The sequence below is a fragment of the Lactuca sativa genome, chromosome 7 (assembly GCF_002870075.4).
Source record: "Lactuca sativa cultivar Salinas chromosome 7, Lsat_Salinas_v11, whole genome shotgun sequence".
Classification (NCBI taxonomy): domain Eukaryota; kingdom Viridiplantae; phylum Streptophyta; class Magnoliopsida; order Asterales; family Asteraceae; genus Lactuca; species Lactuca sativa.
Window position 1 is genome coordinate 37,283,718 of NC_056629.2, and position 13,871 is coordinate 37,297,588.

Consider the following 13,871-nt stretch of genomic DNA (forward strand, 5'->3'; position numbering starts at 1 on the left):
TGCGGGAAGTATGGTAGGACGCACATGGGTACATGCAGGCGTAGAAGTGGTGTTGATGCTGGATGTTTCAAGTGCGGCCAGATTGGCCATTTTAGCAGAGATTGTACTGTTACCATCGCCCATGGACTTGATCCGATATGTTTCCATTGCAGTCAGAGGGGCCACAAAAAGGCCCACTGTCCGAGTTTGTATTCAGCAGGGCAGATGCCAGCTCCTGCCCTTGGGACTTTAAGTACTGCCAGTGGTTGCCGAGGCCGGGCAAGGGCGCCCACGGCTCGAAGCCGAGTTTTCCGATTGATTTTAGCAAGGATTCGAGCATCGCTGAGTGATGGAGGTATGTATCTTTTACCTCCCTATCAATTATTATTCATGTTATTATTTGTTATGTTGTTGCATTGATATCAATAAGTATATGTGTTGGGGGTATTATATTACCTACTTGTGACAAAGCGTTATGCCATCTGCATACCATGGGATTAGAATGGTGAATTGGAGGTCGTTCCCTCTAGATCAGGTTACTTCAGATGCGGTGACTGTATCATGTATGTGTAAGATTCAGTAGTGCCTTACTACTTGCGGAAGGCGTTAGTCGGGTAATGATCAGTTATATTCTCAGTAGTGATAATCCAGAGTTTTTAGTGGAGTAGCTAGCGGTCAGTAAAGAAGTGGGTTGGGGATGCGCACCCCAAACGCAGGTTCTCGGGATGTAGTCCCTAAAGCAAATACAGTTAAGGATCGAAGGGTGCTCAGTCAGAAAGCAAGAAAGGTGCGGATCTGATAAGAGTTAGTTGGAGCGCTGGCAAGGGTAAACGTTGGCAGACAGCATATCGCCCTTTTAATGGAAGGAAGGTTGGGAATCCTTTCGACCCGTGAGCAGTAAGGAATTAGCCGAATCAAAGTGGGGGAGAACCCTCCGGGTATACAAGGATAAGAGCCACGTAGACCTAGAATGAGTGCGCGGCCTCTGAGAAGAAAAAAATAGTAGCATAGTGATTGATGGATTGAGAAGTTCAGAATTGGGAGTTCGAGGACCTTCCCAACAGTTAGTTCATGTAATCGAGAGGGTTAGAAGCTGGTTGGGAATCCAGGATTGGAGGGCCACCTGTAGGGCTCAAGTGAGTCGGAAGGAGGATCCTGAGAACGGTTAGCAAGAGATGCTTTCGTATTAGTAGCCAGTGACAGAGTCAGCATGCAGAATTGTGTGGATTCAGGAGTTGGGAGTTTGGAAACTTCCCAACAATAACTTCTTGTATCCGGATTACGAGACGGTTGGTTTGGAAACCAAACCGAAGAATTCCTCGACGAAGCACTAAGTATGTCAAGGATATAAGATGTCGAGGTTGATGCAGTATTCAAAGACTGAGGGTTGGTTTTGAGAAATCAGGATGAGGAATCCCTAACAGGACTAGGGATAGTCAGGATGTCATCAGATAGTAGTAGTAGTGTTGTAAGCCTACGGGGGTAGTCGTAGCATTCACTAGCAGTCAGATAGTAGTAGTAATGTTGTAAGCCTACGGGGGTAGCCGTAGCATTCACTAGCAGTCAGATAGTAGTGGAGTGTTGTAAGTCGACGGGGGTAGCCGTAGCATTCATTAGCAGCCATATAGTATTAGAGAGTTGTAAGTCCGCGGGTGTAGCCGTGGCCTTTATCAGATTGGTAGGCAACATGAGCGCGTTGTTGGACGCGGGAAAGCAGTAGTTCCCACCCGTTCGGGTGCAACAGTGAGGATATGGGAATCCACGGGTTAGATTTCGGATTTCCTAAATGGTTCAGTTATGGCTAAGTCAGCAATTTGGCTATAGATTGTCACATCAGTTATGAGATCAGAGTAGCAGTGGACCGTTGGGGTTTGGGTATGTTAAGGGCTACCGTCAGTCTGGGAGCCATCATGTTGTTAGTCGTGGAATTGATAATGTCAGGATGTGACGTATGGACCCGATCGGTTGGATCGGAGGGTTGTTAGAGCCACAGTGACAGGATAAATAGTGGAAACTAGTTCCAGAGAAAGATTTCGTTCAGAAGTCGTGGGAGCGACTAAGTGAGGAGTCCTTTGACTCCACGGTTGAGTTGGAACTCAGTGTTGCAAATAACCAACGAATGACTGGAGACCAGGAGGGTCTCGAGATATTTGGGAAGCAGCCATATGTCAGTTCAGTGTTTCAGGCAGTTCAGTGTTTCAGGCAGTTCAGTGTTTCAGGCAGTTTAGAGTTTCAGGCATGTTCAGCAAGCAGTTCAGTGTTTGGATAGTTTCAGAGTTTTGGACAGTATTAGTATTTGTGTTGGAATGCAAGTGCTGACGGTATAGTTGGTTGATTTGGAAATGGAAAGTCCCTTTCAGCAGGATCAGTTGAGCCTTCTGCCAAGTATAAGTGATCTGTAAGGATAGCTAGGCAGGTAGCTTTTCTTTCAGAATGGAAGGCTCGAGTTAGTAGGAATTGAGTAGTCAAATGGGAGATAAGTAGGCTGGTTCCAGCAGCATCGATTCAGTATGGATGGCAGAATGGATAGAACAGTTATAGATAGTCGAAGTATCTTCAGGAGTCGCTGGGAGCGACTAGGAGATTGCGATGGAGTGTAGTGACCGGTGGGAGTCCGGTAACTCAGATATCGGCAGATTAGTTAGACCTGGGTAGTCTTAGTGCATCCGGTAGGCGGATGAGGGGCAACAGGATTTTCAGTCGGAGGAAGTAACGTTGAGGAAATTATGGAAAAGAGAAGGATTCAGTATGTTCCAACAGTAGTGATCAGCACTGGGAGTGGCTAGAGTGATGGGCAAAAGAGTGTTAGATTTCCCAGACAGAGAGTTGGAGGCAGTTCGCAGGGCAGTTGGCCATAGCAAACTTCGAGGTCGAAGTTTAGTTTAAGTGGGGGAGAGTTGTAACACCCGAAATCAGAAAGGTCAAGAAAGGAAAGGAAAAACCCTAAGTTAAAGAGGGTTGACTCGTCGAGTCCAGGGAGGAACTCGGCGAGTCGGAGCGGGATCCGGGTGTAAAGCAAGTGACCGACTCGGCGAGTCGGCAAGTGGACTCGGCGAATCAGGTCTGGGTTGGGAAACCCTAATTTCGGGACTTGGTACCCTATTTAAGCATCTTAATCTCTTCCCTAGGGCTCATTTGCGGCCCTATAGTCCAGAACCAGAAACCCTAAGCCTCCATTGTTGCTCAATCAAGTTTTCTTGCCAATTTGGGTGATTTGAAGGAAGAAGGAGGAAGGCACACATTGGGGATTCGAGAATTGGCAGTAGATCCAGAGTTTGTGAGGTCTTCCAGAGCTTTTGAAGGTAATGAGTCGCTACCTTCCCTCTTTTGCATATAGATCAACCTTTATCATGGGATTTGGGGCTTTTAGGACAAGTTTATGAACCATTTCGAGTTAGAAGCCCAGATCTGAAGTTGCTACTTCAGATCTATGTGTATCTTGGCCTAGAGAATCATAAAGCATCAGTCTATGGGTTAATTGTTGAGCCCCTTTGTCTCAAACCCTAGTTTATAGTGATTTGAGCCTAGATCTCGTTAGCTACACGTAAAGTTTGCCACTTTACGTAAGGAATAGGCTTTAGAAGAGTGGATATACAGTTTGGAGTCCATGCATGACTCAAAAGTCCTCTGCATGTATGTAGATCTGAATGGACTCAGCGAGTCCTTCGAGTGGACTCGGCGAGTAGCATGAAGATGAGGAGGAACTCGACGAGTGGGATGAACAACTCGTCGAGTCGGATGAAGTTAAGCATGAACTCGGCGAGTTGGAAGAACAACTCGACGAGTTGGTTGAAGATTGCCTTGGACTCGGCGAGTCAGATCGCGAAACCCCAATCCTTTCAAGTTGAGATTCGAATCGGTGAGTCGGGTGGAGGCTCAGAGAGTTGGACAGGTCAGGACTCGGAAATAGTTGGACTCGGCGAGTCATGGACTGACTCGGCGAGTCGAGTCGCGAATAGAAAGACCCTGAGCATATGAACTCGGCGAGTCATTAGGTGGACTCGGCGAGTAGGGTTGACCTGGAAGGTTGACTTTGACCAGGACTTTGCCTTTGACCAAAGTTGACCTTGTTGACTTTTGGAGGACTATCAGACTAAGTGTCATATTGTTATTGGTAGCTCGGAGAGCTGGAGGAGCAGCGGCTCAGGGGATTTTCGATCAGCAGTCAGAGGATTATCGGCGGAGCTCAGCAGTTCAGGTGAGTTTCCTTCCAGTAGGAACGAGTCTAAGGCCACAATGCCGGCCCGTTTAGCTAGCAGTAGTTTCCGGATTTTAGTCCGATGCAGTAGTTAGTATGTTTGATGCCTTCGTGGCTCAGACAGGATTTATGTGTTATGTGTTCCGGGTTACGGCCCGATGCAGTATGCAGTATATGTGTGTTCATGCTAGTTGATATGTTTATGTTATGTTCTGTTTAGTCAGTTCCGGACTTCGGTCCGATGCAGGGGGCAAGGCCCCAGTTAGTCTGGACTTCGGTCCGATGCAGGGGACAAGGTCCCAGTCAGTTAGTCCGGACTTCGGTCCGATGCAGGGGACAAGGTCCCTGTCAGTTTCCGGACTTCGGTCCGATGCAGGGGGCAAGGCCCCAGTTAGTCCGGACCTCGGTCCAATGCAGTGGGCAAGGCCCAGTATGTGTTTTATATGCTATTGTTCGGTACGTGGTAGTTTGGGGGAGCTCGCTAAGCTTTGTGCTTACGATTTTCAGTTTTGGTTTCAGGTACTCAGTTTTCAAAAGAGGAGCTCGGAGAGATTGCAGTGCACACACCATAGTCAGTTAGCCTGGGAAATGTTATACTCTGATAATGAGATTATGTTTTGAATCTAATACTCGAAAGTATGTTATGACTTATGATATGTTTTTATAAATATGGTTTTAGTAATGTTTTAAAAAAAGAAATTTTTAGTTATGATTTTTGGGTCGCTACAATTTGCTAATAAATATTACCACCACCGTCAATTAACTTCAAGAACTGGATCCCTTTCTGCACCATGTAATCAAATCCCTTTCTCAAATAAACCTAGATCCATAATGATGATAATGAAGAAGATTAACTATCACAATCGTTCACCACCCAGATCGATCGCCGCTGAAGAAACTGAGAAGATGGAGCAGAAGTATTTGATGATAATTGCTCTTTCTGATCCTTCTTTCTCATAGATTTTAATGAAATTGAAACAGTCCAGCTATCTTTCGCTTCGTCCCTATCAACCTGCTCTGTTCTACACTCATCACTGCAAAAAGTTGTGTCATCTATGTAAATCATCAACGAGAAATATGAATCAATAAAAAATTCAACATAATCTCAGCTTGTTTAACAAAACAAAGTAAATTATGGGTTTAGATAAAAAAAAATGGGAATCACCTCACTTGTACATGAAGATATCTGTCTCACCAGCAAGTGGTTTTTTGCAAAAAAAAACAAGCATCTAAGAAATAGGGTCTTTGTTCCTCAAATCTTCCATTCAAAAACCTCCCAGACATTGGAGATGAAACAATGGAAAAAGCAACATAAGTTTTGGGGCTTGTTTTCCATGGTGAACAAATGGCTCTTGAAACAAGGCGGTGTCGTACTCATGACCAGTGGTGGTGAATAGCTTGTTGGAGAAGACGGGTAATTTCATGGAATACGTTGAAGCCTCTTCTGATGTTGAGAGTGAAAGTCCAAAGGGTGACTAATGGGTTGCGATGGTAGGCGAAGATCCCGACCCAGTCTAAGGTGAAGGCGCCGACGCCTAAACCATGGTAGCAGGAACCAATTTGTTGGGCGGTGATGTTATGGGGCCAAACCCAGCAAACCCATGAGAAGAAGGTCAAAGTTGATGTCCTTTTCATGGAATGCTCTAAACAAAGAACAAAAATTGATCATTTTCTCAACACATTCAGTAAACCCACATATGTCAAGACACATTAGCATGTCACCCATAAACCGGATATAATTTCCCCTAAACCTTATTAGCTGGTATTTCCTAACGTTAACGACCAATTAAGCACAAAAAATATTTGAGTGACTAAATTTGTAAATTCGTTAAGTTTTGTTGTACTACAATGCCAAAACCCCTAAAAACCCACCACACCCCATTCATAGAGAAAGTGTGGCAAATTTTGTAAAAAATTACGTGGCGTCTATGTGACACACTTTTACTTTTGACAAAAGCATCATCACACCCCTTAGGCTTATAGCTGAATTTTCAATTTTAATCCCAAAAATATTTGTTTTAAAATTTTGGTCCTTTTGTAACCTTTTTTCCTTTTTTTGTCTATATTCAAAGTAAAATAACTTAATTTTTAGGATACAAATTGCATAAATCAGTTATGCTCACACATCAAATATAATAATTTTTACTCGATAAACTAAAACATTATAGGAAACTTAAACAACTACGAAATTTTAAATAAAATAAAATATGATAAAAAAAACCTCTTTATAAACAAAAATTTAAAAATCAACTATACAAAAAATAAAAATATATAACTTACTTTGTCAACAATTAATTTAGGCAAAAATACACAAATGGTACATATAACTGGCATATATATATATATATATATATATATATATATATATATATATATATATATATATATATATATATATATATATATATATATATGAATGAGTTCTATGGAAAAAAAATAACTAGGGCAACATCTACCGGAACCAATAATGAAATGACACGTGTCCATTTCTTTCTTCACAAGTAATGTATTGTGGAAGTTATTATGGAAGTGATGTGTTGTCATATTTTCATTGGTTCAAATATGTGTTGCCCTAATCATTCATTTTCCATATAACTCTTCCCTATATATATATATATATATATATATATATATATATATATATATATATATATATATATATATATATATTATTGTAACGGTTACAAGAGGATGAATATGAAAGAGAGAGGAGAGAGGAGTCATCAATTGAAATCATCAATTACTATACAACTCGCTACTCTAATGAGAAATCATCAATTGAAAAGTTCGTATATCTAGATTTCCTTAACCTAAAACTATAGTAAGTACCGAACCAAACCGATAAAACAATGTTGCATACTTATCGGGAGTGTGTAAGACCCTTAAACATGGCTTAATGGGGTTTGCAGACCTTGCGTTGCAAAGCCGGACACTCAAAAAGGTCACAAATGAAACCTCTCCTAATCTCTTTTACTCTATCTCTCTCTATTTAGAATCTCTCCCAAATCTCTCTAAGTATGTGAAATCTCTCCCAAATCTCTCTAGGTATGAGAAATCTCTCCAAGTATGTGAAACCTCTCCCAAATCTCTCTAAGTATGTGAAATCTCTCCCAAATCTCTCTAAGTATGAGAAATCTCTCTAAATATGTGAAATCTCTCACAAATCTCTCTCAAAAGTTCCTTTAACTTTTTGTAGTCTTTCGGGTCATCCCGACCCTTAACCGGGTCAAAAACCGCTTAAAACGGGGTAAAAACTGGTGAAATGGCCTTAAGGAACCGAAACCTCCTATTAAGAAGTGAACCCTCTTAGAGCCGAAGGTCCCCTATAGGGACCAAACCCTGCTCGACCGAAACCACAAGGACCAAACCCGAAGGTCCCTTCGGACCGAACCTCCTCTCGATCTATTTCGCTTCTCTCCTAGGTTCGATTCTGACAAGCTTGCGTCTGACAAGTTCACCTTCGGTTCTAGCCTTCTCAGGGCCGAACCCTCGCACCTTCGGTCCCATGCGAGAGGCTTCGCAGACTTCGCCTTTTCTTCCCGGTTTTCGACTACTTTTGCGTTTTAAGCCCGTTTTTGATCATTTTAACGCGAGAATTTCACCCAAAATTATATTTTAACATATAAGGCCCCATATTTATTAATTAATCATGTTTTTGGGGATAAATCTTATCCAAGAAGAGTGGGTGAAGTGCAAGAGGTGGAGTGTTGACTTTTCTTTGTTTTATGACACAAGCAACCACCCATACCCACTCCATGACCAACCCACACCCCTCCCTACCATCCCTAGTCATGTCAATGTCCTTTCCCATTCATTTCCCAGCCATACTCACGTTCTAAGAGTTAGAAAAACACACCCACTCTCCTCATTCACACTCATTTCTCTCATTTCCACCCAAAGAGCAAACACTTTTCTCTCAACTTCTCTCTTTCAATACCGATTTTTCCAAGGCTTTTTCCAAGACTTTTCTTCTTCATTGGTAAGTATCATCATCTTTCATGTGATTATTACACTTCCTTTTAACTCAAATCATAGATCCCTTACACAAACTCCATCATATTTGTGTTAGATCTTCGAATCTTCTAGCAACATTCTAAGTGTTCTTGAGTTGAATACTTCCTTTCTTCAACATCCATCCACTGAAATCACACAAGGTGATTTTCAAAACCCTACATTTTCATGGTTTCTTAAGTTTTTAGGGGGGGGGGGGGGGGATACAAGTTAAAACACCAAGAACACAACTAAACTTTTTCAACAGCTTTCATCAAGAAAGTTTAACTCCATTCACGGACTATTTTGGTCGACTTAAACATTTTAGTTTTCAAAATTGTATTAGATGCAAATATTTCAGGTTTATACCTTTAAAATGACTACTTGCACATCTCCATACGATTTTTCTATGATTTATGGTGATTTTTACAAAACAGCCTATCATTTCAAGAACAAATCCGGACCAGTTTGTGAATATGGATATTTTTACACAAGTTAGAGAGCACTAAAAATCATAAAAAAATTTATGAACAAATTAGACTCATTTTCCAAACTCTCAGAATTTACAGATTATGATTTGGACCTTTAATGATTTTTCTATGAATTTTCTAAAAACAGAATAGAAATGGTAATACTAGAAAAATGTTTTCAATTTCATTTACACCTTGTAACTTGTTGAGCAAGGTGTGTACCTTCATGTGATGATATGTTATTACCATATATGTCATTTTGTCTTGCTATATAGACATACATCAGAAAACAAATGGATTCTTACCTTCATAAGTAAGGTAAATATATAAATGGTATTATAAGGTTATATCCATTGAAATACAAACATTGGTAAACTATGACAAGTATAGTTTATGCTCACTACCCCAACAAATATTTGATAAACTATAATAGGTATAGTTTATGATTCATTTACATAACAAACACATTACTAAAGGTATTACATATACAAAAGGGTTACTACCACTACGAATAATTATGATAAACTATAATAAGTATAATTAAGTCTATTATACCCCCACAAACAAATACGCTAGTTATAATCGGTACAGTTAGGGTGTATATACATTACAAACAATGTGATAAACTATAATAGGTATAGATTATGTTTCATCTACACTACGAACTTATTACAAGAAGGGATTGACTATCACCACCACTTTTGATAAGCTATAATATGCATAGTTCATGTTCACAACCACTATCGCTATTTGATGAACTGTGATATGTATAGTTTATGTTCACCATCGCCATCACATTTGCTAAACTATAATATGCATAGTTCATGTTCACTACAACCATCACTATTTGATGAACTATGATATGTATAGTTTATGTTCACAGCCACTACTACTATTTCGTACACTACACTAGGATTTGGTTTCGGTCTTTGGTTTCAGCTATAATTTCTAAGTGTATATGCTAGAGTTATACAGAATCTAGTCGTGATTGACTTAGAATTGGTGGGTCGCCTTATTTCCTGTTCCTTGTTTGGTTGTGGGCCTAGGGCAGACCCATTACATTCGACGTTTTATCTAACTTTAATTTTATATAACTTATATATACTTGTAGATTATAGAAGGAAACTATAAGGAATTCTAGGATGCACTATTTCATAACATAGAAACTTTCAATTCACTCTTTAAGGGAAATATCGGATTTTCTGGAACAACTTAGTTGCTTTTACAAGGAAAATAGTTTATTTCTCAATTAAAACTCTTATGAACTCACCAACCTTTGTGTTGACACTTTTTCAAACAACTTGTATTCTCAGAAAATCGCTAAACAGGTAATCATCTGCTTTCGAGGACGGAGCGCTAAGGCGTTAAATTCAAAACTTATTTTGTCATCATGATGTAATTGATTTTAAACATGTAAACTTATTCTATGATGTAACTCTTTCAATTATATTGATGATGGTTGTGTTTGCTTTCTTCACTATTACATTCGTTGTTATGATACTATACATGAAGTCATCCACTCCCGAACGTTTCCGTCATTATGGTTTAGGGGTGTGACAATTAAGAACTGTGTCGGAATCACATTTGTCTTTAGTTATAGTATGGGTTAGTTATATACTTATAAAAGGTGCTTAGCTCCAAATAAGTTGAATATCAGATAGGTCTCATTCTGAGGTAAAGTATGAGATCGAAGCAGAGTGTAGTAGTCCTCCTCTTTTCGGATGACCAGAAATTGTGGTTCCAGATCTGACAACTAGCAAGTATGTCTAAGTCATGGACCAGAGTAGATGACAACAATTGACTATTCTAGGCGGTTTAATGAATTATGTTGCTAGTGTACACTTATAACCCACAAACATAGATAGAATGTGATACCATATTTACCAACTACTATGAACATTGGTTACCTTTATATGACTTACACTAGCCAATGACACCCTAGTTGTGTAGTCAAACAGTTGCTCAGATGATTTATCAGGTAAAGTGATTTTTCAAGATGGTCGTCGAATTAGGATTTGTGAGAATCTACTGAGCAGGGTAAGTGGTCTTACATCAGATTATTTACATCTATAATGTTTGTTTGCAGGAATGTTATTATGATTTATTATCATTAAATTATTATGGGCTTGAAAACCTATGCATCTCACCATGTTTCCCAAAACTCGACTCACTCAATTTATATGCATCACATGTAGTGAAACTAAGGTTGTTGGAAACTAGTTAGGATGTCGAGTATTATATGCATCCATAGTATTTTAATATAATGAAATAACTTATGTTATCTCAAATTGTTTTACTTAAACTAGGATTTTTCGCATCGCAAAAACTTAAAGCGTAAAGTAAACGTTTTAATTGGTTTTGAAAACATGGGGATGTCACATTTTATTCAACTATTGAAGAATTACAATTCATCATTGTACCTTTAATTAATTCTAATTAATTCCAAATTAATTTTGAATAATAATTAATTAATTCCGACTATTTCTAATCATTTGTAATTAATTATTTATTATTTCTATTTAATATATTAATCATATAATATATTAACAAATCATTTTATCTCTTTATCAAAGTCATTTCTAGCTATTTCTAACTTTTAAAGACAACCAAAAAAAACTTTACTTTTATTCCATAAAATTATATTAATTTAGTCATGACCTTAACCAATTTAATTATGATCTTGGATATTTCTCCGAACAATTGCCTATGCTCATGACTTTGTATACATGTCCTTATCGTTGACAAGAGGGGAAAACCCGTAATCAAGTTTAATATTAGGAATGTGGAAATGATAGTAGATAATCTTACCATTATTATATCCAAGTTTTATGAAGCATGTAATTGAGTTCATGCACTGAGAAAGTGCTTATTGGCGTGTTCGGCACATACCTTTTTGGAGCTTCTAGCTTTTAAGAAAACGCTAGTTAAAAAGAAAGTCTTGTTCGGTGATAGGAGCGTTTAACTTTTAGCTTAAACAAAAAGTTCCAAAATCAAAAGCTACATAGAGTAGCTTTCAACAAAAAGCTCCAAAATCAAAATTTACTCGCTACCAGTTAGTTTTGTTGAACACGCCGTATGTATACATAATCGATGTAGTCCACTTTGCCATCACATAACATACACATGGATATTTGGTGAAGATGTCGCCATGATGAATCTGAACGTGCAAAAATTACCCAACCCACAAATTATTTTTTACAAAGATTGTTAGAGGAAAAAAAATCTTAACTAAAGAAACATTACACAAATGAAGCTATTAGTTGTCATTGCTACTATTAACCAACTGTATTCTTTCTCCAACTATGACTTTTAAGAAAATTTTGAATACGCATTCAAGACGGTTAACACCATTACGTAACAATGATTGAATCATATCCATAATTTGCTTAAATTTTGGTTAATATCAAAGATGAAATCGGGAAAGGAGATGATACCCACTACCCTTAGATTAAAAATAGGGTTAAGTTAATATGTTAGAATGTTTCAAAAGGTGTTCTAACAATAATTTTTTTTTAGCATACATAACAATTATGCATTATAAAGATGTAAAGTAAAACATTTTAGAACATCAATTGTTGTGAATGAAGAAAAATTGTTATATACAAATTATCTCTTTAAAAAACCATTAATTCGAAATTAAACAAATTTAACGAGATAACTGTGTATAATTAACACTCATAAGAGACAAAAATATGGATAGAAGCTTCCCAACGTAATCCATGGAAGGTAGCGTAAGTGGTACTCTATGAAGGTTTGCTTGTACACAGTTACGTGAGCCACAAGTAAGCTGGGTAAGCCAATCTGTATAATTTAGGCAGCTGACACACAATTAATTACTTTTAGAGAGAGAAAACATAGACTTTTAGAGAGAGAGAAAACTGGGCCCACACTCAAACGACAGAGAATGATTGCGTACTCACGACGATTCCGATTCCGATTCCATCCCCCTATAAATTTCCATTCTTCACCATTCACCATTTCAAACTCCATCATATCCTCAATCAAGTCTCAGCTGATTTCGCTCTCCGATGACGGAAATTAACGAAGAATTTGATGAATCTGATGTTGTATTCACCGGAAACAATGTAGACGACGGCGATCGTTGCTTAAAATGCTTTACAGACTCCGATCCGGAGGAATCTCGGAGAGTTAAGAGGAAAAAGGTAGAGAAGAAGAGGACGAAAACGAAGGCGATGGATATACCTGAGAGTTTCGCTTTGTTCCATTACATGGAACCAAGTTTATTTGAATACGAAGACGAAGATGAAGAAGAAATGGTGCCTCCTCATGTGATGGTGCGGCGGCGAGTGGTGGCGAAAATGGCGTTTTCCGTTTGCTCTGGAGTCGGAAGGACGTTGAAAGGAAGAGATTTGAGTGAAATGAGGAATTCCGTTCTGAGAATGACTGGATTTCTGGAAACTTGACGACTGCATCGCCATTTTCATGTGAAGAATTGATTTGGAGATGAGTTGAAGGAGCTTTCAAAGTGATTTCTTGAGTAAATCTTTAAAGTATAACATTGAATTATTATGGATCGAAGTTGTTCATGTGAAAAGAAATGAACTACAATTATATAATTCAACCATTTATTTATTTATTAATTTTTTATTTGATTTTGTTTATATACATTTATTTGAATTCTTTTGAAAAAAATTACGAAAATGAATTCATGTGAAATATAATTAATTTATCTGTGTGTAAATATATATATATATATATATATATATATATATATATATATATATATATATATATATATATATATATATATATATATATATATATATATATATATATATATATATATATATATAATAATAGAACAAAATTATGTCGATACTAATTAAATTCTGTATATATTTAGAAAAATGTAACTTATGTTTGTAAGATTGGTGTCATCTTAAATTCTTAATTAAGCGAAATTCCCCAAATCCCATATTATAAATTTATTTACTTTCTACTTCTAATTAAATAATTAACCTTTAAATTCGACAATCTTGTAAAATTGTTTTTTTTTTATAAAATAGTTTATTAATTTGATGGATTGACTTGAATTAAACATTGAATTCAAAATGGGAGTTGGTGCTCCTTGATTTGATAAAAAAAATTATAAGAAATTTATCATGTGTTTTTTAGTTGTTCGGTAGTTGTTTATGTTTGGAATCGCATAGCCAAATGGACTGACTTACCTTTTTCGGTTGTTATTGAAGTCATTGAACTTATGACTTGGGTCG

The 13,871-nt window shown here is 37.7% G+C and overlaps 1 protein-coding gene across 1 annotated transcript; it reads left to right on the plus strand.

Annotated features, from left to right (window-relative positions):
- The first annotated feature begins 12,665 nt into the window (after positions 1-12,665).
- On the plus strand, positions 12,666-13,061 carry LOC111880677 (uncharacterized). The gene has a single exon (XM_023877093.1). It carries the CDS (start codon positions 12,666-12,668, stop codon positions 13,059-13,061), a length of 396 nt encoding a protein of 131 aa, XP_023732861.1.
- Positions 13,062-13,871: the final 810 nt, after the last annotated feature.